Source organism: Panthera onca, chromosome C1, assembly GCF_046562875.1.
Source record: "Panthera onca isolate mPanOnc1 chromosome C1, mPanOnc1 haplotype 2, whole genome shotgun sequence".
Lineage (NCBI taxonomy): Eukaryota > Metazoa > Chordata > Mammalia > Carnivora > Felidae > Panthera > Panthera onca.
Window position 1 is genome coordinate 51,338,443 of NC_138346.1, and position 26,724 is coordinate 51,365,166.

Consider the following 26,724-nt stretch of genomic DNA (forward strand, 5'->3'; position numbering starts at 1 on the left):
CATAAGTATTTTATATCATAAATGGATTTTTTTAAAGATGATTCATCATTAGTGTAAAGGAATGCAATTAATTTCTGTATGTTGATTTTGTATCCTGCAACTTTACTGAAATTGTTACTTTTTTTCAGCAGTTTTTTTACTCTTTGGAATTTCCTATATATAACACATATCATCAGCAAATAATAATAATTTTATGTCTTCCTTTCTAACTTGGATGCCTTTTATTTCTTTATGTTGTCTAGTTGCTCTAGCTAGAACTTCCAGGACTATAGTAAATAGAATTGTGGGAGTGGGAATCCTGACCTTGTTCTGGATCTGAGAGGAAAAGTTTTTAATTTTTTTCCATTGAATATAATGTTAGCTGTGGGTTTGTCAAATATGGAGTTTATTATATTGACGTATATTTTCTGTATACCCAGTCTTTTAAGAGTTTTTATCATGACAGAATGTTGTATTTTGTCAAATGCCTTTTCTGTGTCTATTGAGATGATTATGTGATTTTTGTCATTTGTTTTATTGGTGTGATCTATTATATTTATTGATTTGTGTATGTTGAACCATTCTTGCATCTCAGGGATAAATTCCACTTGGTCATGGTGTATACTCCTTTTAATGTGTTCTTGAATTCAGTTTACTAATATTTTGTTAAGAATTTTTGCATGTATATTCATTGGAAATAGTGGTCTATAGTATAGTGCGTTTTTGTTTTTTTTTCTTGTGGTGTTCTTATCTGGTTTTGGTATCAGGCTAATGCTGGCTTCATAGAATGAGTTTGGGAGTGTTCTCACCAACTCAGTATTTTGGAAGAGTTTGAGAAGGATTGGTGTTAATTCATCTTTAAATGTTTGGTAGAGTTCCCTTGTGAAACTGATCCTGGAGTTGGGTTTTTAATTTTTTTTTAATTTTAATAGATTTTTTTTTATTTTAGAGAGTGCGAGGAAGGGTAAGGGGCAGAGGGAGAAAAAGAGAGAATCTTAAGCATTCTCCATGCTCAAGCAGAGACTGATGTGGGTGGGGCTTGATCCCATGACCCTGGGATCCCATGACCTGAGCCAAAATCAAGAATCAGACACTCAACCAACTGAGCCACGCAGGTGCCACTGTGTTGGGTTTTTGATTACTGATTTAACCTCTTTAATCATGGGTCTTGGTAATCATTTAGTAATCATTCAGTCTTGGTAAGTTGCTTATTTCTAGAAATGTATGTAGTTCTAGGTTATCTCATTTGTTGGCATGTAATTATTTGTAATAGTTTTGTATGACCCTACGTATTTCTGTTGTATCAGTTGTAATGTCTCCTCTTTAATTTCTAATTATAGTTGAGTCAAATTCTTTCTTTTTTTGTCTTTATTTTATTTTATTTTACTTTATTTTTTTAATATAATTTGTTGTCAAGTTGGCTAACATACAGTGTATACAGTGTGCTCTTGGTTTTGGAGGTAAATTCCCATGGTTCATCGCTTACATACAACACCCAGTGCTCATACCAACAAGTGTCCTCCTCAATGCCCATCACCCATTTTCCCCTCCCCCCACCCTACCACCATCAACCCTCAGTTTCCTCTGTACTTAGAGTCTCTTATGGTTTGCCTCCCTCCCTCTCTGTTTATAACTATTTTTCTCCTTCCTTTCCCCCATGGTCTTCTGCTAAGTTTCTCAATTTCCACATATGAGTGAAAACATAGATATCTATCCTTCTGTGACTGACTTATTTTACTTAGCATAATACCATCCAGTTCTATCCACATGGTTGCAAATGGCAGGATTTCATTCTTTCTCATTGTCAAGTAGTATTCCATTGAATATATAAACTACATCTTCTTTATCCATTCATCAGTTGATGGACATTTAGACTCCATAATTTGGCTATTGTTGAAAATGCTACTATAAACATTGGGGTACATATGCCCCTATGAATCAGCACTCTTGTATCTTTTGGATAAATTCCTAGTAGTGCTGTTGCTGGGTCATAGGGTAGTTCTATTTTTAATTTGTTGAGGAACCTCCACACTGTTTTCCAGAGTGGCTGCACCAGTTTGCATTCCCACCAACAGTGAAAGAGGGTTCCCATTTCTCCACATCCTCTCCAGCATCCGTTGTTTCCTGAGTTGTTCATTTTAGCAACTCGGACTGGTGTGATATCTCAATGTGGTTTTGATTTGTATTTCCCTGATTATGAGTGGTGTTGAGCATCTTTTCATGTGCCTGTTGGCTATCTGGATGTCTTCTTCCCATTTCTTCACTGGATTATTTGTTTTTCAGATGTGGAGTTTGGTGAGTTCTTTATAGATTTTGGTTATTAATTCTTTACCCGATATGTCACTTGCAAATATCTTTTCCCATTCGGTCAGTTGCCTTTTAGTTTTGTTGACTGTTTCCTTTGCAGTGCAGAAGATTTTTATCTTGATGAGGTCCCAATAGTTCGTTTTTGCTTTTATTTCCCTTGCCTTTGGAGATGTGTTGAGCAAGAAATTGCTGTGGCTGAGGTCACTGAGGTTGTTGCCTGCTTTCTTCTCTAGGGTTTTGATGGTTTCCTGTCTCACATTTAGGTCTTTCATTCACTTTGAGTTTATTTTTGTGTATGGTGTAAGAAAGGGTATAGTTTCATTCTTCTGCATGTTGCTGTCCAGTTTTCCCAGCAACATTTGCTAAAGAAACTGACTTTTTTCCATTGGATACTCTTTCCTGCTTTGCCAAAGATTAGTTGGCTATACATTTGTGAGTCCAATCCTGGGTTTTCTATTCTATTCTATTCCATTGGTCCATGTGTCTATGTTTGTGCCAATACAATATTGTCTTGATGATCACAGCTTTGTAGTAGAGGCTAAAATCTTGGATTGTGTTGCCTCCTGATTTGATTTTCTTTTTCAATATTAATCTGGATATGTGGAGTCTTTTATGGTTCCATACAAATTTTAGGATTGTTTTTTATAGCTTTGAGAAGAGTGCCAGTGCAATTTTGATTGGGATTGCATTGAATGTGTAGATTGCTTTGGGTAGTATTGATATTTTAACAATATTTGTTCTTTCAATCCATGAGCATGGAATGTTTTTCCATTTCCTTGTGTCTTCTTCAATTTTCTTCATAAGTTTTGTATAGTTTTCAGCATACAGAGCTTTTACATCTTTGGTTAGGCTTATGCCTACATATTTTATGGTTCTTGGTGCAATTGTAAATGGGATCAATTTCTTGATTTCTCTTTCTGTTGCTTCATTATTGGTATATAGAAATGCAACCAATTTATGTGCATTGATTTATGTGCATTGATTTTGTATCCTGTGACTTTGCTGAATTCATGAGTCAGTTCTAGCAGCTTTTTAGTGGACTCTTTCAGGTTTTCCATGTAGAGTATCATGTTGTTGGTGAAAACTGAAAATTTGACTTATTCTTTGCCAATTTGGATGCATTTTATTTCATTTTGTTGTCTGATTGCTGAGGCTAGGACTTCCAACACTATGTTAAACGATAGTGGTGAAAGTGGACATCCCTGTTGTGTTCCTGGTCTCAGGGGGAAAGCTCTCAGTTTTTCCCCATTGAGAATGATATTACCTGTCGACTTCTCATATATGGCTTTTATGACGTTAAGGTATGTTCCTTCTATCCTGACTTTCTTGAGGGTTTTTATTAAGAAAGATGCTGTATTTTGTCAAATGTTTTTCTGTATCTATTGATGCATCTATTGCATCATATGGTTCTTACCCTTTCTTTTATTAATGTGATGTATCACATTGATTGATTTGCGAATATTGACCCAGCCCTGCAGCCCAGGAATGAATCCCACTTGATCATGGTGAATAATTCTTTTAATATGTTGTTGAATTTGATTTGCTAGTATCTTGTTGAGAATTTTTGCATCCATGTTCATTAGGGATATTGGCCTGTAATTCATCTTTCTTGTGGGGTCTCTGTCTGGTTTGGGAATCAAGGTAATGCTGGCTTCATAGGATGAGTCCAGAAGCTTTCATTATGTTTATATTTTTTGGAACAGCTTGAGAAGGGTAGGTATTAACTCTGCTTTAAATGTCTGGTAGAATTCCCCTGGGAAGCCATCTGGCTTATGACTCTTATTTGTTCGGAGATTTTTGATAACTGACTTAATTTCTTTGCTAGTTATGTGTCTCTTCAAATTTTCCATTTCTTCCTGTTTGAGTTTTGGTAGTGTGTGTGTGTCTGGGAATTTGTCCATTTCTTCCAGGTTGTCCAGTTTGTTGGCATTTAATTTTTCATAGTATTCTCTGATAATTGTTTGTATTTCTGTGGTGTTGGTTGTGATATGTCTTTTTCATTTATGTTTTTATCTATTTGTGCCCTCTCTCTTTTCTTTTTGAGAAGTCTGGCAAAGGGTTTATCAATTTTGTTTGTTTTTTTCAAAAACAGCTCTTAGTTTCACTGATCTGTTCTACTATGGTTTGTGTTTTTTTTTTTGGATTCTATATTGTTTGTTTCTGCTCTAATATTTATTATTTTTCTTCTGCTGCTGGCCTTGGGGTTTCTTTGCTGTTCTGCTTCTAGTTTCTTTAGGTGTGCTGTTAGATTTTGTATTTGGGATTTTTTTTTTTTCTTGAGATAGGCCTGGATTGCAATGTATTTTCCTCTAAGGTCTGCCTTTGCTGCATCCCAAAGGGTTTGGACTGTCGTGTTTTCATTTTCATTTGCTTCTATATATTTTTTAACTTCTTTGTTAATTGCCTGGTTGACTCATTCATTCTTTAGTAGGATGTTCTTCAACCTCCATGCATTTGGAGGTTTTCCAAACTTTTTCCTGTGGTTGATTTCAAGTTTCATAGCATTGTAATCTGAAAATGTGCATGGTATGATCTCAATTCTTTTATATTTATTGAGGCCTGTTTTGTGACCCAGTATGTGGTCTATCTTGGAAAATGTTCCATGTGTATTTGAGAAGAATGTATATTCTGCTTTAGGATGAAAAGCTCTGAATATATCCGTCCAGTCCATCTGGTCCAGTGTATCATTCAGGGCCATTCTTTCTTTATTGATTTCTGCTTAGGTGATTTGTTCCTTGTTGTAAGTGGAGTATTAAAGTCCCCTGTAATTACTACATTCTTACCAATAAGATTGCTTATGTTTGTGATTGTTTTATATATTTGGGGGCTTTCAAATTGGGTGCCTAAACATTTATAATTGTTAGCTCTTCTCAATTGATAGACACCGTAATTATGATATAATGCCCTTCTTCATCTCTTATTACAATCTTTAGTTTAAAATCTACTTTTCCTGATATAAGTATGGACTCTCCAGCTTTCTTTTGACTTCCAGTAGCATGACAGATCTCCATCTCCTCACTTTCAATCTGAAGGTGTCCTCAGGTCTAAAATGAGTCTCTTGTAGACAGCAGATCGATGGGTCTTTGTTTTTTTATCCATTCTGATAGCTTGTGTCTTTTTATTGGAGCATTTAGTCCATTTACATTCAGCATTATTATTGAAAGATATGGGTTTAGAGTAATTGTGTTATCTGTAGGTTTCATGATTGTGGAATGTCTCTGGTACTTTCTGGTCTTTGCAGCATTCCACTCACAGGGTCCCCCTTAGGATCTCTTGCAGGGCTGGTTTGGTGGTCATGAACTCCTTCAGTTTTTGTTTGGGAAAGCCTTTATCTCTCCTTCTATTCTGAAGGACAGCCTTGCTGGATAAAGGTTTCTTGATTGCATATTTTTCCTATTGATCACATTGAATATCTCTTGCCACTCCCTTCTGGCCTGCCAAGCTTCAGTGGACAGGTCTGCTACTACCCTTAGGTGTCTACCCTTGTAGGTTAAGGCCCGTTTATCCCTAGCTGCTTTCAGAATTCTCTCTTTATCTTTGTATTTTTCCAGTTTCACTATGATATGTCGTGGAAAAGGCCTATTCCTGTCACTTCTGAAGGGAGTTCTCTGTGCCTCCTGTATTTGTATGCCTGCTTCCATCCCCAGATTGGGGAAATTCTCAGCTATAATTTGTTCAAGTAAAACTTCTACCCCTTTCTCTCTTTCTTCTTCTTCTGGAACTCCTTTGATACGGATATTATTATGGTTCATTGACTCACTTAGTTCTCTAATTCTCCCCTCATGGTGTAGTACTTTTTTTATCTGTTTTTCTCAGCTTCATCATTTTCCATAGTTTTATCTTCTATTTCACTTGTTCTCCCCTCTACCTCTTCCATCCTCACTGTCACCACATCTAGTTTATTTTGCACCTCATGTACAACATTTCTTAATTTGTCATGACTATTTTTTAGTTCCTTGATCTCTGCAGCAATGGACCAGCTATATACCTTCCTCCCACAGCACTCAAAGGAGGGGATTGCTTTTTCTGACTACGAGCTGTACCTCTGAGCTAGTTACCAAGCCAGGGTCTGGCTCCCCTTCTCCCCAGGCATGTGAACAGGGCAGCCGGCCCCAGTCTGGAGAAAGCCCCACAGTTAGAAACTGGATCTTTCTCCATTTCTTCTGATCCCGGGTCCAGGGGTTTTCTCTTGTCCAAATACATTCCTACACTTCCACAGCCTCTCTTTTCTTTTTGCCTCTCCTAATTTGTCTTTCTAATTTCTGCCCTCCATGCCTATGCTGCCTATTTTATCTCTCCCAGTTCGCAGTCATGCACCTATGGCCTGCCAGGTTGTCCCCGTGGGCTCTTGGAGATGTCTCTGTCACTCTGCAGCACAGACTCTTGGAATTCCAAGTCCTCTGGCCTCAACACTGCTGTGTTTGAGAGACAAGGGAACTTCAGGTCCCCCTACTTCTCTGCCATGTTGACCATTCTCTCGAGACTTATTTTTTTCTTAATCTAACTAAAGTCTTGTCAAATTTGTTTATCTTAAAAAAAATTTTTTTTTACATTTATTTATTTTTGAGAGACACAGAGACACAGAGAGACAGAGTGTGAGCAAAGGAGGGACAGAGAGAGGGAGACAGAATCCGAAGGAGGCTCCAGGCTCCGAGCTGTCAGCACAGAGCCCGATGCAGGGTTCAAATTCATGAACTGAGATCATGACCTGAGCTGAAGTCGGATACTTAACTGACTGAGCCACCCAGGTGCCCGGAATTTGTTTACCTTTTTGAAAAAACAGGTCTTAGTTTCATTGATGTTTTCTTTTGTTTTTCTGGTCTCTATTTCATTTATGTCTGCTTTGATCTTTGTGATTTCCTTCCTTCTGCTAGCCTTAGTTTGTTCTTTTTTTGTTGTTCCTGAAGGTGTAAAGTTAGGTCATTTATTTCGGTTCTAATTTTTGAATATATGTGTTTATTGCTATAAACTCTCTTTTCAGAACTGCTTTCACTGCATCTTACAAAATTTGATATGTTGTATTTCCATTTTCATTTTTTTCAAGATAAATATTTATTTCTCTTTGATTTCATCTTTGACCCATTGGTTGTGTAAAAGTGCACTGTTTAATTTCCACATATTTGTAGATTTTCTTGCTTTGCTCTTGTTGATTTCCAGTTTCATACCACTCCTGGTCAGAAAAGAGAGTTGGCATTATTCCAGTCTTCTTACATTTGCTAGGATTTGTTTTGTGTCCTATCATATTATCTATCCTGAAGAATGTTTTATGTGTACTTGAGAAGAATTTGTATTCTGATGCTATTGGATGGAATGTTCTCATGCATTATTCCATTCCAATGTTTCCTTGTTGACTTTTCTATCTGGAAAAGGTCTATCCATTGCTGATAGTGGGGTATTGAAGTCCTCTACTATTAATGTATTGTTGTCTATTTGTCCTTTAAGATCTGTTAGTATTACCTTAATATATTTCAGTGCTCAGGTGTTGGGAGCAAATATATTTATAATTGTTGTATCTTTTTGATATATTGATCCCTTTATCATTACATAATGACTGTTGTCTCATTGCCATTTTTGGCTTGAGGTCTATTTTGTCCAGTAAAATTATGGCTAACCCAGTTTATTTATTTGTTTTATTTCTGCTTGCTTAGAATATCACCTTCCAGCCCATCACTTTGAGTCTACATGTGTTTTTAGAGTTGAAATAAGTCTTCTGTAGACACTCTATACTTGGGTCTTACTTTTTTACCCATCTATCCACTGTGTGCCTTTTTTACTGGTGAGTTCAGTCTAATCATACCTACGGTGGTTGTTGATATGTAAGGATTTGCTACTGCCTTTTACCTCTTGGTTATTTTGTTTCTCCGTTGTTCGTTTTCCCTTTTTCTTTATTTCTTTTTTGATGTTTATTTATTTTTGAGAGAGAGAGAGCATGAGTGTGTGTGCACAAGTGGAAGAGGGGCAGAGAGAGAGGGAGACAGAAGATCTGAAGTGGGCTCTGCACCGACAGCAGAGAGCCTGATGTGGTGCTCGAACATACCAACAGTGAGATCATGACCTGAGATGAAGTCAGACACTTAACCATCTGAGACACCCAGGCACCCCAAGCCTGCTCCAAGGTCCAAAGTCACCCACGTAAGATACATAGATGGATGGATCTCCTAGATATCCTGGAATGCTTTGTATAGGTGCTTTTGTTCAGTTATGGATGTCAGATTAGTTGTAAATCGTAGGAGAGAGAAAAACAAGGAAAGACTCACATTGCCATGATGTCACCAAGTTTGTTTTTTAATTTCACATAGAATGAGACGATAGGGTATTTTCCTTTTTTTCCCATTTTTTTGAACTTAAATTTTAGTTAACATGCAGTGCAGTATTGGTTTCACAAGTAGAATTCAGTGATTCATGACTTATATACAACACCCAGAGCTCGTAGTAAATGCCCTCCTTAATAGGTATTTGTCTTTTTATGTCTAACGTATTTTACTTAGCATAATGTCCTCAAGGTCTATCCCATCAAATGGGATGACAAGATTTCCCCTTTTATTGTGGTTGAATAATATTCCATTTTGTGTATATATATATATGTGTGTGTGTGTATACACACATATATATACACACATATATATATACACACACACATATAATGTAGTATATACCTATATATGTATATACTACATATATGTAGTATATATACATATGTATAAAATATATATGTATATACTACATATATGTAGTATATACATATATACATACATATATATGTATGTATGTAGTATATACATATATACATACATATATATGTATGTATGTAGTATATACATATATACATATGTATAAAATGTAGTATACACACACACACACACACACACACACACTACATTTTCTTTACCCATTCATCCATCAGTGAACACTTCGTTTGTTTCCATGTCTTGTGCTATTATAAATAATGCTGCAAAGGAGGTACAAATATATTTTCTAGTTAGTGTTTTTATTTCCTTCAGATAAATACCCAGAAGTGGAATTATTGGTTCTTGTGGTAGTTTTTAATTTATATTCATTTTTACTGCTTTTGTGTATCCTACCTTCATACTGTGATTTTTGGTCTTTTCTTTCCTCTCAAAGAGTCCCCTTTTATATTTCTTGCAGGGCTGGTTTAGTGGTCATGAACTTCTTTAATTTTTGTTTGTCTGGAAATTCTTTGTCTCTCCTTCTATTCTTAAATGATAGCTTTGCTGGATAATCTTGGCTGCAGGTTTTTCCCATTCCACACTTTGAATATATCATGACGCTCCTTTCTGGCTTGGAAAATTTCTGCTGAAACAGCTGTTCATAACTTTATGGGGTTTCCTTTGTATGCAGCTGTCTTGTCTTGCTGAATTTATTATTTTTTTCTTTATAACCATATTTTGCCATTATATGTCTTATGGATATAAGTCATATGTCTATATGGATCTGCTTCTGCTGATTTTGTTGGGGGTTCTCTGTGCTTGTTGGTCTGGATATCTGTTTCCTTCCCCAGATTAGGGAAGTTTTGAGCTATTATTTCTTTAGATAAATTGTCCCCTTTTCTCTTCCTTCTTCTTTGGGACTCCTACAACATGAATGCTATTACATTTGATGGAGTCACTGAGTTCCTTAAGTCTATTCTTCTTTTGCATAATTCTTTTTTTTTTTTTCTCTTTGGTTCAGCCTGATTACTTTCCATTACTTTGTCTTCTAGCTTATTGATTCATTCTGCTTCTTTAACACTTTCCACAAAGTATGTTTCTCATTTTGTCTATAGAGCCCTTTATCTCTGCTATGTTATTTGTGTCTCTGTGTTAATGGTCTCACTGATAGTCTCCACTCTTTTCTCAAGTCTGGGTAGTATCCTTATAATAATCAGTTTTACACTCCCCATCAGGCACGTTACTTGTATCTGATTCACTTAGATCCTCAGTCATAGCCTTGTCCTGTTTTTTTTCATGTGGAAAAATTCCTCTGTCTTCACATTTTGTGTTTCTGTGCCTGTTTCCCTGTGTAATGAAAGTCAGCTATGTCTCCCCTTCTTGAGGGTAATGGCCTAATGAAGGAGATGTCCTGTAGTGCCCTGTATTGTAGTATCCCTTGTTCCCCAGGACCTGCTGCTCCTGGGAATGTCTGCAGTGTGTGTTGTCTGTGCTCTGCTGTTGTGTCCTGACTGCTTTATCCTCCAGGCCAGCCATCTGCAGAGGCTCTGCCTGTCTGTTGTAGGTTGTGTTTGGTCCCTGGCCCAAATGTGGTGTATTTTAACTAGGTGTGCTCTGGTCTATTTGTGAAATAGGAAATGTCACCACTGCCACTGGAACCAAGGCCTTGGCAAATTTGTGTTGGGAGTGTGGCATTGGCAGGGGTTTGGGCCAGCCTTCTTGGGGGAGATCCCCACCATGCTGGGACTCAGACAAGTATGACTGGGAAGGGTGGTTCCACTAGGGTGCAGGAGACAGGGCTTGGTGTAAGCAAGTTAGGGAGCAAGTTCCCTGGGTACTACACTGGTTACCACAGGTAGCCCTGTGCTTATGCTGAGTGGAGTGAAGGAAATGGCTCTGCCAGCTCCTTTATTCCTGGAGAGGTCTCTCTGTGAAGGCTGCCTCTTTGCCACATAGTCAAAGATGAACTAACCTCCCTATTATGTGCCCCATGTTCTCATTAGATTGCTGTTTCCACACTGTATGTCCATAGGCTGTTTGTCCTTCCTTTCCTCCAGGAAGTAGTCCCAATGTCCTCCGAGCTTTCCTGGAACCAAACACACTAACCTTTAACACTCCAGGCTTTAAGTCCCATTGGTTGTAAGAACTCATGAAATTCAGGCCTTCTCACATTCCAAGCCAATTGCTATAGGGATTAGTTTTCCCTGTTAGTCTCTTGCCCTTCCCTGGGACTCTGGCTCCCTCCTTACTGCAACAGCCACAATCCATTTCTCTCCCAAGCTGAATCTCCACACTTCCTACCTTCTTTTATGTGGCCTCTTTTCTACCTTTAGTTGTGGAGCATTATCAGCCAGTCTTCAGATTGATTTCTGGGGTGTTTAACGACATATGATAGCTATGTCGTTGTGTTCATGGGACATGGTGAGCTGAGGGGACTGCTACTCTGTTGTCATCTTCCCCTCTCAGATTGTTCCTTTTTCTTAATGTAGGTTTTTGACCACTATAAACTTACACTGGAACTGCTTTTGTTGCATCCCCTAAGATTTGGTAGGTTGTATTTTCATTTGTCTCCAGGCATTTTGTTTGACCAATTGATAGTTCAGTAGCATGTTTAGTCTTCACACATACATCATTTTCCTCGTTTTTTTTTCCCTTGTATTTTACACCATCAGAAAAGATACTTGATAGGATTGAAAACTTCTTAAATTTATTAATATTTGTTTTATAGCCTAACATATGATATATACTGGAAAATGTTCCCTGTTCATTTGCAAATGTCTATTCTGCAACTTTTGGGTGGAAAATTCTGTAAATGTCTGTTCATCTGGTCTAATGTTTTCTTTTTGATTTTCTGTCTAGATGACCTATCACTGACGAAAATGGGGAGATATACCCTATTATTGCTATTTCTACCTTTAAGTCTTAACATTTGCTTTATATATTTAGTTGCTCCTATTTAGGTGTGTAATTGTTGGGTTGATCCCTTTATCATTATATAATGAGCTTGTCACTTATTATAATCTTTCTCTTAAAGTATATTTTGTCTAATAAGCATAGCCAGATCAGCTTTTGGTTTCCACTGGTAACAACTTCCTTCTTTTCACTTCTGAGCTAATGTGTGTCCTTAGAGCTGTAGTGTTTCTAGTAGGCAAGCAGGTCATTGGGTGTTGTTTTTTTAATCCATCCAGCTATTCTATGCATTTTGAATGGAGAATTCATTTATATTTAATTATTGATGGGGAAGGCCTTACTATCATTCTTAATTGTTCTCTGGCTGTTTTATAGTTCTCTTGTTCTTGCTCTCTTGCTGTCTTGTGAGTGTAGATATTAATTTTATTCTATTCTCGTTAACGTTTGTGCATCTATTACAGGTTCTGCTGTGTGATCACCATGAGTCTTACATAGAACATCTTTATATACATCAGTCTGATGCTAACAATTAAATTTTACCCTCCTACAAAAACTACCCTTTTACTCCTTTATTTGATGTCCGAATTTAAGTCTTTTTAGTATGAACAATTATAGTTTTACGACCTTTGTCTTTCAAACTTTATACCAGATTTATAAATGATGGAACCACCAGCATCACATTAGAGTACAGTGATTTTAAGTATATACTTTGGCCAGTGAGATTTATAGTTTCATGTTTTGTATTGACTAATTAATGCCTTTTCATTTCAGTTTGAGTCCCATTAATATTCCTTGTAAGGCTTGTCTAATGGTGATGACTTCCTTCAGCTTTTGCTTCTCTGGAAGACTCTCACTTTTAATTCTGAAGGACAGTTTTCTGGGTGTTCTTGGTTGGCAGTCTTAAAGTTTCCTCCTTGTTGTGATATTGCACCAGGGGATGGGGTTAATGATGAGATTGTGCCATAGCTTCTCTTGCCCACTCCAGTATGTGTGTGTGTTCTCATTTACCTGATGTGTAAGAGTCACTTGGCTGGTGTCTGGATTTCTTTCAGAGGGAATAGTTTTGTACATATCTGTATGTTTAGTGTGTCCATGGAAGAAGGTGAATTCAGGAGCCTATCTATCTCATTACCTTCTGTTGGAACCGATACATATATTTTAGTATCTTACCTCCTCACATAAAATGTTTGGAATAGCAGTTATTTAATGAAGAGTTCTCTATCAGTAATTAACATGGAAAAATTTTTCATAGACATCAGCACAGATCTTTTTGAATAGGTCTTTTGATCTTTTTTGAAGAGGACAGCAGGTACTAAAGAATGATCAAGTGATCAGACAATGCAATGAACTGATCAAGATACCATATCAGCTAGTCTGGCATCAGCCTCTAGCTGTACTTTGGGTTAATCACCTTTCACAAAATGGATCCAACTCCTTCCTAACAAGGGAACGGGGTGACAGGATATGAATCTAAGTGCAAATCTGTTAAATATAAAAGAGACTCAAGTTGTGAATTACTAACATTTTTAGATATGATAATACAGTTCTATTTAGCGTGGTGGTTGACCTGTCATTACTCTTACTGAAAATAAGGTATTCACCAGAGGAATCTGGGTGTATTTAAAAGTTTCAGTATATGGGGTGCCTGGGTGGCTCAGTTGGTTAACGTCCAACTCCGGCTCAGGTCATGATCTCGCGGTCTGTGAGTTCAAGCCCCGCGTCAGACTCTGTGCTGGCAGCTCAGAGCCTGGAGCCTGTTTCAGGTTCTGTGTCTCCCTCTCTCTCTCTCTGACCCTCCCCTGTTCATGCTCTGTCTCTGTCTCAAAAATAAATAAACGTTAAAATAAAAAAAAAGTTTCAGTATATGTGGAAGTAGCATATTACTACAAAGATCATTTCCTTTTCATCTTCAGAATCACTTATAGGAATCACTATAGAAAATTTAAAATGCACTTTGTTAATTTAAACTTTGTACTATTTAACAGTTAGGATGGACGAAATAAGTCTAATTTAAGACATTTACCTGAGTTTGGTAAACCTATGGACTAATTATACAAAAATTCTCTTAAAATGGCTTAAAAATATTACCTCATTAAAGACTTACATAAATGTAAATGTGTCCCGTGGGAAACAACACAGCAATTCTGATAACTGTACCTAAGAAAATGCCTGCTTTGAATACTGTTAGAAAATGCAAAAATTTAAGGAAAACTTTTACCATAAAAAATAATCTCATTTTTTTTATCTTAATCATATACTTTAAGTAAAAACGATATAAAAGACCTTAAATAAAATTTGAGTAATTGGGGGCACCTGGGTGGCTCAGTCGGTTAAGCGTCCGACTTCGGCTCAGGTCATGATCTCGCGGTCCGTGAGTTCGAGCCCTGCGTCGGGCTCTGTGCTGACAGCTCAGAGCCTGGAGCCTGTTTCAGATTCTGTGTCTCCCTCTCTCTCTGACCCTCCCCCATTCATGCTCTGTCTCTCTCTGTCTCAAAAATAAAAAATGAACGTTAAAAAAAAAAATTAAAAAAAAAATTTTGAGTAATTGGAATAAGTAAGCACATTAATATAAAAAACACAAACTCCAAATTTCCTATAGTCACATATTTAAATGTATCTAATTTCCAAATACAGATGCCTGATAGAATACTCCCTGGTCTGCCAGATACGGTGCTGTGATACCCAAGGCCAGCTGCACACAAAAATGATGTTTCTGAGAGAAAGGGCATGTTTTATCAGGCACTCTTCAGAGTGCTCTACTTACATGGCTGTTAAAACCTTTAATTCTGCCAGCTGTTTCGACACTGAGATGACTGTAGACAATAGCCTCCTGATGGATACTGTAGGATATATATATATATATATATATATATATACACACACACACACACACACACACACACATATATGTATATATATATATATATACACTATTTAACATGACTACCAGCAGCCCTGGCTTTAGAGCCAATTCCACAGGCACATACTTAGACCAAGTTACAGGATACATATTGTTTACTAATTTTTTTTTTTTTACTGCCTAAAATGTTTCTTAAGTCTGGAATTATATGTATGGGTAGTAGTTTAGGTACCTTTAAACCTGTTTATGGGTTCACTGTCAGAACTGTGAATTATAGACACACAGGAGACAGGGACCATCCCTTGGATTCCTTTTACATATGCTTCACTGTCCAGCACAGTGGTATTCAAATAATTGGTACATTAATTCAATAAATATTTACCAAGACTTCTTTAGGTCTTCGATTTTGACATTCTTATAGAAGCAAGCCAATTTTGAAAGATTTCTAGGCAGTGAAAATTTAATAAATGAAAGACACTTGCCATTACTGATAATTCAGAAAGGTTGAATTAAGGTTAGAAGTGGTGGGTGTTCTGAAACTGCCCACGTATATGATGTGGAATCCAAGGTTAGGACTCCAAGGATACAACTGAAGCAAAATAGGAGAGAATATGAGGGATTGGGTTAGATTTGAAAATAAAATCTGTTTTTGTAGAAATTACAGTGATAAAATTATGAGGAAATATTGGGGAAGGAGATAAAGTAACATTAAAAAAAAAAAAAACGTTTCCAATATAATAAAGTAGAATCCTAGTAAGTTTTTGAGAAAACTGTTGTTGTTTAATTCACTGACCTCTTTTGATCAGAATATTTACCATTCCATAAACTCTCAACTGTAACTAAATAACTGCACTTTACTGACAATGTTTTGTGAAAATGCGAGCAAAAACTTCTTTGATTCTTTTAGTCTGAACAACCGAGAAATTAAAAGATCCCATCCTTAGATTTATATAATTGATTTTCTTAAAAAAATAAGTTCAGTTATGACAATATTTATCTGGAAACAGCAGCCTCCAGCAGCAAACTAACAATTGGAATAACCACAATGTCATTATGAGTCATAGTGAAACAAGCCTGCACACTTTTTGTATCTGAGTAACAAATCAGACAAGAGTGAAAAACGTCAACTATGGGGAAGGCAAATAGAGGATCTACATCAAAACAAAGTCCAAAAGGCAAAACCATAAATATTAGAACAATGCTTCAAAAGTCAATTGCTATCACAGGGAAAACATTTATGGAAGCAATTCAGAAAATAAATGAACATAGATCTTTAAAATATAGAACTCTAAATACTGATATATTTGGGATACTCTACAGTGCCCAGTTAATAGCTATAAATATTGTTTTCCTCAGGTATTTCTAGATGCTGTAGAAATCTATTGGATTTATTGTTAAAAATTTTTTCTCAATTGTGAAAAATTAAAATCAGTTCTTCAACCTTTAGAAAGGAAAGAAAAAAGAAAATCTCTTCACTATAATACAGCATGAAAATAGGGTATCTGCTTGTCACATCGTGTGTTTTTTTTTTTTAAAGAAACTATGGTCAGAATCCATTTCACACGATCTTTAAAACAGGTAACTAAACGCCAAGTTTTTCTTTTCAGGCCAGCCACAAAACTTGAGGGAATAGATCCCAGACATGTATGTACATGACAGAGCAGGCTGCTGTTTGAGCCAGCCAGTTTTAGTATCATTTCCAGGGGTCAGCAATCTATGGCCCATGGACTGAATGGCTTGGCCTGTTTGTGCATGGCCCTGAGCTAAGAACAATTTTTAACTTTTTAAAGGATTGTAAACAAAGCAAACAAAGGAATATGTGACAACTGTACATGGTCTACAAAACTTAAAATATTTACGATCTGGCCTTTTACAGAAAAAGCTTGCAGACCTTTCATTTATACTAATGTTGTACAGAATTCAGACAGTGCAATTCCAATTCCAATGTTCATTTATTCCGACCCAGAATGCAGTAACGTCCTAAAGAGGTCTTCTTGATGTCATTTGTTAGAATTCCTTTTCTCTTTCTTCTTCATCTTCATCATCATTAAAGTTCATCCTACAATAATGTAAAAGTGATTGAAAAAAAAAGTATGAATTTACATTAAAATGTTGGTTACTTTATAGTACTTTATCTTTTAAAAAATAATTTAATGGATCACCATATGAAATATACCTTGCCTAAATGTAACAATGGAAAGGAAAAGGGATATCTCTTAGTTCTTACCTGCTCATGCAGATACTATCAATTACAGTTTTACAGTCATATTTTGGTACCTTTCTAAACTGAATTTCAATTCTGATATTCTGGCTATGACTAATAACATTTTCTGTTTCAAATGCTTTTTTTTTTGTTTTTTAAATTTTTTTAATGTTTATTTATTTCTGAGATAAGAGAGAGACAGAGCATGAGTGGGGGAGGGGCAGAGAGAGAGAGGGGGACACAGAATCTGAAGCAGGCTCCAGGTTCTGAGCTGTCAGCACAGAGCCTGACGTGGGGCTCGAACTCACAGACTGTGAGATCATGACCTGAGCTAAAGCTGGACGCTCAACCGACTGAGCCACCCAGGTGCCCCTCAAATGTTTAACTTAAGATAAAAGTCACACTTCAAAACCTCTTGAGGAAGCGAAAATAAATCAAAACACCAGAAAAACATTTTTGTTCCCTAAACCCAAGGAAATAATTGTAACCATCTCTTTCCTATCTTTTAGATTTGGATAAAATGTAACCCTTGATACAGGATGTAAGGCTTTTTATACCGGAGTGTGCAGTTCTAATACGGTTCTATAAAGCCAGACATCTCTAGCCCTCCCCTCTCCAGAATATGCGCTGGTTCTTTTGTTCTTCTTTCACCTTATAGGGAAACAATCCAAGAAACTTCTATGTCATTTTATTAAGTTCCACTCAGAAAGCATTCCAGCATTCACGGACTCTTTGGTCTGTTTGTATGTCCTAGAATGACAATGACTTAGAAAAAATGAACACTTCTTCCAAAGAATAGCAGAGGTTGCGCTGTTTGATAAAATTCTAAGAGGGGCTGAAATGAGTATGGGTTCTGATACATCCTGACTATACCAAAAGAAAATCTGCTATGCAAAGAATGTTACGAGGCTCCAGTGTATTTATTCCTAACAAGTCAATACTTTACATTTTAACAAAATCTAAATAATTTATGGCCATAGTTCACTAAGTTTTAAATGGTTGTACTTGTGCAAATTTCTACACTTTTCAATATACAGAGGTTACATTCTGATTGTCCTATTTTTGAATTAAGAAATTTCAACTTTACTATTTTTTGAAGCTTCCATTGTACCTGTTTATTGATAAATATACAGTATAAAGCTGGCTGAAGTCAGCTCTAGATTTAGTCCTTACCTTATCTCTCTTTCCATGATTTTGAAGATTTTTCAATTTTTCATATATTAAGGTAGCAATCTCTTTTGCATCTCTGGTATCTATTTGCTCTCCCCAAATGTTTCTCTAAAATAAAAAACATTCTTCTTATAATCTTTTAGGTGTCTAATCAAAACATGACATTTGCATCTAAGAAACTTGATTATTCCTTAAAGTTCTAAATGTTTAAAAGTCAAATTTCTTCAAGGAAATAATGCTACAAAGCAGTTAACTCATAATTTACTTAAATATGATACTGTTATGAACACATTTAAAGTATTTCCTTGGAAAAAATGCATTGCCAGCTCTAACTAATCTAATCTAATTCAAAACAACTAAAATATAAAGAAAAGCCATCCCCCAGAGGACTCAAATCATTCTAATCTTATACATATGTCATTGGCACAGTTAAAATCCTGACCAACTACAACACTAGAAAGTAATGTGTATCTCCTGGTTTTTATCTGCCCACAGTAGGAAGGTGGCTGAAAAGCAGTGAAGGGGGCAGGTCAATATATCAAGCTTTACTTTGGATCTGGAGTCATTTGCTTCCTGCTTCCTAGTGGGAACTCCACACTATCTGTTAAGATCTTGCTTTTGTGTGTACCTGCCCAGCTGGTCTGTACTGCTGTTAACTGCAATCATTATTCTGCTTTGGTTTTCAAATCTGGTCTGGTCTTCTGGATGCCACCTGTCTCGGTTTGTACAGGGACATTTTGGTGTCTAATGTCCTCGGGGCTCCTCTAGACACATGGTAACATCATCTTTTCAAAGAGCTCCTTCTATGGCCAGATTAATTCTGTGACTGCTCATTATATTGATACTTTGCTTACATCATTCTACCTGAGACCCCTACTTACGCTACCCATTTCTCAGCTATTCTGAGAATTAGAAAGCAGAGCTAGTGATTCCAAAGGGATGAAGTGAATTCAGATCCTGATATAAGCTCCTTTACTCTCACTGAGATGTTTACCCTAGGCTGTTCTTAAGACAGAATTAGCCTCTTGGACCAATCAAAGTCCTTCATTGAAACATCTAGTTGACAATTCTAGACTTCTAAAATCCATCTAATTTCTTTAACTCTATTTTAAAATATAATTTCCAATAAATAACCTGATGTGTTAAGCTGATACTCCTTCTCAAAAAATATATTTATTTGAAATGTTTTACCATAAAACATGAATACATGGCAAATCCTTATTTATTTAATTACAATTCTATTGTCAAAAATATCATTCTTTTACTCAGGAAGATAGCAAAAGTCATGAGTATTTTCAGTTAGCAATTACAGTGGTTGAAAGATATATGCATTTATATAAATGATAGTAGAGGTTATCGCCTGAGTTTTAAGATCCATTGGTAAATGTCTAATTTTCTTTTTGGGGAAAAAAAAAAAAAAAGCATATTGTCAGTGGCCCAAAGAAGGGAGTTGTGATCAAGCCATGGACCCTAACTTTTATTTTGTAGTCTAAACCACTAATAAATATTCCTCAAGACAAATGTTCAGGTACTAGTCTACTTCAAAAGTATGATAGTATTCTTTTAATTTTTTCCTTTCCTGGAAAAAAAATAATAAAGGTAACATGTTAATTGTATAAAAGTAGAAAATATAGAACTTCACAGAATATAATTATGTTGACTTCTCCACTCGGAAAAAACTACTCTAGTATCCTGCTATGTGTCTTTAGTAGTTTCTGTAATTCATTAGTATAAAAATTTTAAGGAGTGGATCGTATCAACTTTGAGACAGAAAAACCTTTCAAAATCACTTGACGTATATGTGAAAAGAAGCTTCAGTAATATGCAATAAAATAAAACATGACAAAGGAAGGAGAAGCTAATGAAAACCTTCACACTAATAACAAACCTTTTCAACTGGGTCTGCTAAAAGAAAGGCACATACGGGAACGCCAAATACATACCTTTGCTTTTTCGTAGGGATAAAATTTAACAGTTGGATAGGCTCTGATACCAGCTTTCTGGCATGTTTGAGCATAAGCCTGACAGTCTACTTTTCCAGCTTTCACTTTTCCTTTAATCATCTGAAAAGAGAGAAGTGGGGTTTGCCATTCACTATGGCATAAACTATTTTGGCAACCACAAGGCAACATGATACTAAAATTTTCCCATCTTTGTAATAATAAAGACTTATTTCAAAAACTTAAGTTTTAATCCTTTCCATACTAATAAGATTGCTTCCAAATTTTTTAGTGGCTCTTATCAAGAAAAACTCCTTCCTGGTCCCCATACCTTGTCCACCACACCACAAACTCCCGATTCTGTCCTCAAACACCTTCTCCCATTCTCTGGTCTCACCTGCTGAGGTAACACTCTTCATTTTGCAGAAGGCTGTCGACACCTATATTCTCCAGTTCCTCTCTGTCAGGTGTCTTACATGCTCTTTGGGGTATGTGCATGTGGTCAAAACAGGATTCTTTTCTTAATTGTACTGGTTCCTCTAGCTACCTCCTTGCTTCTTTTTTTTTTTTGAGGTTAGTCTTTCATTGCTTTTCCTCCCTCATCATCTCATTTATCAACAGATTTTAGTCTAGCTTCTGTTTTTACTGCTCCCTCCACTGAAATTGCTGTAAGTTCTGCAGTGACTACTTGACCAAACTGAATGGACACTTTTCAGTCTTAATGGGTACCTGACATTGCTAAACATGCCTTTCTTTTTTCTTTCTTGGCATTTATCACTATTCTCTTAGCTTTCTTACTCCTCAGGCTGTACTATCTCATTTCTAGCATGGGGACCTCTTTCTACACCTGCCTCTCAAATTATAGTATTTAATCACAGTTGCATCTATGGTGAACACTTTTTTCACTGTAAGCAATCTCCCAAGGGAGATTTTATATATAAATGTGCCGAGATGTGCTGCCTAGCCCAACCTCCCCTGATTTCACACTCACCTATGTACTGGCCTGGTCAACTAAATAAGCATCCTGCACAGATGATTTCCAACACGGATCCTTTCCCTTTACCTACTCTTCCTTCTGTCCTACTATTCCCTCATTCAAGCCAGAAACTAGGGTCATCTTAGACTTCTTTCTCTGTCATACTTACCACAATTAATTGGACATTAAATCCTATTCTTTTATCTCTTTTACATTTGTCCCATTCTTTCTATCACCATTACCTTCATCACGGTTCAGATAACATCTCTCACTTCAGGACAATTAAAATACCTTTGCTGCCTCTAGTTTTGTGGCCAATGCCGGCTTATTCAAGAGGGGTTAGGGCAGCAGCAAAGCTGCATGCAGAAACACACTTATACTGAAGGTCAGAGAAATTTACAAAATATTTATCTTTAACATTAGTTGACTTGTATCTTCAATTGCTTATAAAGGAACACCATATTGTTTCTGGTGCTCTCATATCGTTCTCTGGCCTTGCTGGCCTGTGTACAGTTCCATCCAAAGTGCTCTTTCTAAAATGTAAAATGGATCCTACCATATCCAATAGTTTTCCCCTAGTGCTTATACAGAACTTATTCTGAACAATATGAAATCACAAAGAAAGAGGACCAAACCTTCTCCTCCTCAATTATTTACTAAGCCTGAGTTTCTGCCATTCCCCTTCTGTGTTTACACTCTGGTAGTCTGGACCAACAGTGAAGTTGACCGAACATGCACCACTCTCTTGCATCCCTGCATCTCTGCAAATACTGTCCTCTCTGCTCGGAGGACTCTCTAGCCAAACTCCTGGTCATGTGCCAGACTCCTGGTCATGTTGTAATTCTCATCTCAAATCCCAAGTTTTCGGTGGAGCCTTTTGTCTTTTCCTGGCAAGACTCTTTCTTCCTCCCATGTCCTTGCTCCCCTCTCATTTCACTAGAGCAATGATCCTGCTGTATTAAATGTATTTATTTGCATGTTATCTTCCCACTAGAATAAAACCTCAGACATGTAACTTTTGTCTTTCAATTTCTATAGCTCTAGTACTTACCGTAATGCTTCTAACCTAGTGCTTAGGATTTGTTGAATGATCTTTTTCATATTTAATAACTTTCTGGCATATCCAAGATATAGGTGTGTTATAAAATATATAACTAAGCTAAGTTTTTCAGTATACAAGGGAATGAAACCATTTTGTTAGAATTACTGGAGAAAAAGGAAGCACAAGAGGAAAAGAAGATCAAGTAAGCGGGAAAGATGAAGAACTTATTTGAAGGATGATCCAATAACAAATAATCTTTCATGACACCTAGGAGCTTTGAAGTCCCTTTGCTAAAAAATCCTGATGGGTTAGGATTGTCAGCTTTTGCTTTAGACTGGTGAAACTGGAGCTTTCTCATTCTAAGTGAGTGTTTTGTAGCCCAGGCAAAGCTCCCTGAAGCAAGAATGCTAACAGTCTGGATTAGGTCATTAACAGGATGATGGGGACAGAAACAAGAAAAAATTAGACTGTATTCTGTTTATGCATTCAGTTAAATTTTATAAGCATTTCCTGAGTCAGACTCAGATAAGACCTGTACCTTGCCCTCAAGAAGCTCCAGTCTTATGGAGGAGATAGATATCTAAATATTTATTCACTGTGTAAGTACACCAAATGGAGTACAAGACATCAAAGTGACACTGAGAAGGACAGAGAATACAGAAGTGCCAATGTAGCTGGATTTTGTAGGATAAGGAGAGAAAGATTCAGATGACTAATAACGAAAAGACATTTTAGAGAGAGGGAACAGTATCTGCTCAGCAAACCTGGAGTATTTTGCTGTGTCTGAACTGTGAGGTGTGGGGTGGTGACAGAGATAAAGCTGAAGAGGTAGGAAGGGTCCCACCAGAGACCTGCAATCAAGGTTGTAAGTCAAGAAACTTGGCTAACAGGAAGCCAGATAAGGCAGTATTTTAGCAAGATCAGCAGGGCAGAACTGAATAAGGCAGACTGGCAATGTGAGACTCGTTAAAAGGCACACATGAGAAGTCTGGAAGAGATGAAGAGGGCTTGAAGAGAAAGGCTAGCAGAGGGCATGACGAGGAGATGACAGATTTGAAAGGCACTTAAGAGGCAGGACAGGATCTAGTGATGGGCTGGTGGGCAGCAGAGTAATGGTGGAGGAAGGAAATAGGGAATAAGCAAGAGAAATGAGTTGTCTCTAATGGTTAGATGATGTCATCCATCAAGATAGAGATGTTAGCCAAAAGTATTAATAAAGAAGGAAGAAATCTACCACAAAGATGATACTCATAGAAATGAAATGGGATTTTTAAAAAATTCACAGGAAACTTCTTAGAAAAAAAGAATCATATATACCTTTACCTAATTATTTTATCTAATTTTTAAATAATCTAATTTTTAAAACATGCATGTAACTACAACTTACTTATATAGATAGACAAGACTTACCCTAGCCAAAAGCTCAAACTCTGGAGCAAAATTTTGGCAAGGTCCACACCAAGGAGCATAGAAATCAACCACCCAGTGATTTTTCCCTTGTATAACTTTTTCATTGAAAGTCTGAGGCGTTAGATCTATGGATGCTTGAGGTAAAAATCTGCGGCAAGGGATCAAAATTACTTTTCATTATATGAAACCAAGGAAAACGTCTAAAATATAGCAAAAGTTTCTAAGTTAAAACTGACTTCAAAGAATGACAATAAAGCACAACCCTATCTTGGTAAATTATAATTCTTTACTAAGTAGTTTAAAATGTGAGAGCCTTAAAAAACTTACAGTAAATTTAACTGCAGACATAAGACGAAGGTAAATAGCACTGAATCTATTTTATGCAATGATGCATACTTTTAATTACTCACCCTAGACCCCAAATCCTCAGGGAATAAGCATCTCTATTCCAACCATTGTAACTACTGAAAGAAGAGCAAATATGAAAGTTGTAAATACTATTTCCTATTATTGGATATGTTCAGAAAACAATCTCATTGCAGCAGTTTAAAAGTTTGACTGACTACTTAGCATCTCTCTTCTCAGTTACACCTAGCTACAAACGCTGCTTACATGGCTTCTCAAATACATTTTTCTCTAGTCTTGATGTTTTTTTGTGCTCCAGGTAGTCCTAAATGTTTAGCTGCCTGCTGGACATCTCCTATAGAAGCATGGGAATGGTGAAACTCAAAATGTCCGAGACTTCAGTTTCTGAACATTTACTCTGGTTATTATGTCTATCAAATTCCTACATACTTTTTAAGACCCATGTCAAAAGCCACCTCATAAATGCAGCCTTTCGTGATTTCCTCTCATAGTTGTGATCCTTTCCTTCTTTGAAATTCATAGTCTGTTTTTACTTTTCAAAGAATATTCCTTATATTCTGCCTTGCACTGAGTTGTCTACCTCAAATACCATGTGGTGTTGTAGAAACAAGTATGGGCACTGACACAGACCTGGGCTGAAACCCCAAGCAGCAGTGTGACTTGGGAAAGTTAACGAAGGTCTGTGGATCAGTTTACTTATCTGTAATAGTAGGAAAGGGTAGTAATTCTTATTTCTCAGGGTATATGTGAGGACCAGTGGAAATAATGTGAGCAAAGGATCAAGTACAGTACCTGAAACCAAACACTGACTTAATAAATGTTAGTACTTCCTCTCTTTATCTTCCTCTATACTGGAGTGCCAGCTTCATGAACATTGGGATTGTTCAATTCTTTTTTTTTCATCTTCTGAGGTTCTCCTTAGCACACTATCTTAAAACATGGTGGACTCCCCAAAAATGTTTGTTGGGTTAACTTTTATTTAGTTAAGATAAACAAATAAATAAGCTTTAAAAAAAAAAAGTTATTTATCTCTACACCCAACATGGGGCTTGAAGTCATGACTCCAAGATCAAAAGTTACATGCTCTTCTGGCTGAACCAGCCAGGAGCCCCTAAGATAACTTTTAAATTTTAACTGTCTAAATAAGTGGTTATAATAAATGTCTTTAAATTTTAGGCAACACTTACTGATACTGAAAAGCTTTATTTGATTTTTGGGGAAAAAATCTTATCTCAGGGTATCTCCGAACATTTTCTTGGGCACAAAAAGAATGATACTGTTGGCAGTCTATACTGCCCACATTGATCAGTCCAGTTAATGTCTATAAAAGAGAAAAAGGAGAGATAAAATAGATCAAAGTGATAACAATAAAACTACCTCCATAACTATGTTTACAATAGAAAAATCATCATTTTGAGATGGTTCTTATATTATTTACCAGTGATTTTCACCAAATAAAAATGGGTAAGGGTTTAAAACATAACAGAATATATATAGTAATGAACTGAAAATGTAATGTTGCAGTTAAGACCTTACTACAATTACTGCAGATTAAATAACAGATTTCATACATGTACCTTATGGGGGGAAATGAAGTATTTCTAAAACTTAAGTGTTAGAAACCAGGAACTAACGAAGACCTCTGCAATGGTATTTCAAAGAGTTATTTTTCAAATAGAGACATGCATTGCAGCACACTGACTCATGCTTGAATTTAAAAATTTTACTGAGAAGAGCACAAAATTGTATTATCTTAAATGTTAAATACTAGAAATCACTTTTAACTCTTCCATTTGTTCATTTTTTCTTAGAAATATAAAAGTTGATTTCATTTTCCATTCTCATATTGAAATAACTTTTCCCCAATCTTTCATGATTTATAACACTATGTCTATTTGTAGGAAATCTTAAAATTCCAAATGTTTTACTGATCAAAGCTATTTTTTAAGTCCCACAATATTGTGAAGAAACTGTATTGTTAAGCTCTAAAAATAAAGGAGTAGAAAAATTTTAATAGAAAATAAAGGGATCTTTGGGTTGACTTTGGCAGAAATTTGGTCAGATACATACCAAACAAGTGACACAGGAAAAAGTAAGGGTAGATTATTCTATACCATTCACCTATCAGACAGAAACAGAGTTGAAATCTAAGTGGTGTAATTAAAGCTATTGGGAGTGATAATCTAGAGGTGAGTTCATCTCCGTTTTAAAACAATTCTGTTAAATACACATGAATGCTAAATGTTAAGATTTAAATAAACTACTGTACTATACCCGGGCCATTCTTTTCCACTCTGGCATTAGGACTTGACATGGATGACACCATGGAGAGTAGAAATCAACCATCCAGACTTCATCATGTTTTCTTTGTTTAACTAGTTCACTGAAAGTGGTGGGTGTCAGGGAGATCACTGAAGGATTCATAAGATCCTAAAGAGAATTTAACTTTCATTATAACTGATATAAAAAGGTATTGATACATTCTTGGCAAACTGTTATCACTTAGAAAAGTTCCTGGTTTATTTTTGTTTCTGTTTTTAATTTTAGAGAGAGCACAAGTGGGGGAGAGGGAGAGCCAGAATCCTAAGAAGTCTCTATGCTCAGCTTGGAGACCAACACGGGGCCCAATCCCACAACCCTGGGATCATGACCTGAGCTGAGATCAAGAGTCGGATGCTCAACCAACTGAGACACACAGAAGCCCCCCAAAATTCCTGTTTCTGAAGAATCAAAATATACTTATTTATATTTAAAATACAATCTAAAGTGAATTATTTTAAAAAGGACAAATGATTCCTAATTAATTTAGACTTTGCCCATTAATCTTCTGAAATCAAGGTATATTTTCTTGCTATTATGTATCATTAAAATCATCTTAGGTAGGGAAAAGAGG

At 36.4% G+C, this 26,724-nt stretch overlaps 1 protein-coding gene across 2 annotated transcripts in view; it reads right to left on the bottom strand.

Moving 5' to 3' along the window:
• Nucleotides 1–15,656: 15,656 nt before the first annotated feature.
• DNAJC10 (DnaJ heat shock protein family (Hsp40) member C10) overlaps nucleotides 15,657–26,724 on the bottom strand; it is a 52,177-nt gene continuing 41,109 nt past the window's right edge. For both annotated transcript variants that reach the window (XM_060622110.3, XM_060622111.3), the window contains exons 17-23: nucleotides 26,106–26,261; nucleotides 25,019–25,152; nucleotides 23,876–23,929; nucleotides 23,466–23,613; nucleotides 20,041–20,160; nucleotides 18,101–18,205; nucleotides 15,657–16,783 (exon numbers count right to left, since the gene is read on the bottom strand). In XM_060622110.3, coding sequence (XP_060478093.1) covers nucleotides 16,772–16,783; nucleotides 18,101–18,205; nucleotides 20,041–20,160; nucleotides 23,466–23,613; nucleotides 23,876–23,929; nucleotides 25,019–25,152; nucleotides 26,106–26,261 — 729 coding nt within the window. In that variant the 3' untranslated portion in view covers nucleotides 15,657–16,771. The remainder of the gene's footprint in view (nucleotides 16,784–18,100; nucleotides 18,206–20,040; nucleotides 20,161–23,465; nucleotides 23,614–23,875; nucleotides 23,930–25,018; nucleotides 25,153–26,105; nucleotides 26,262–26,724) is intronic.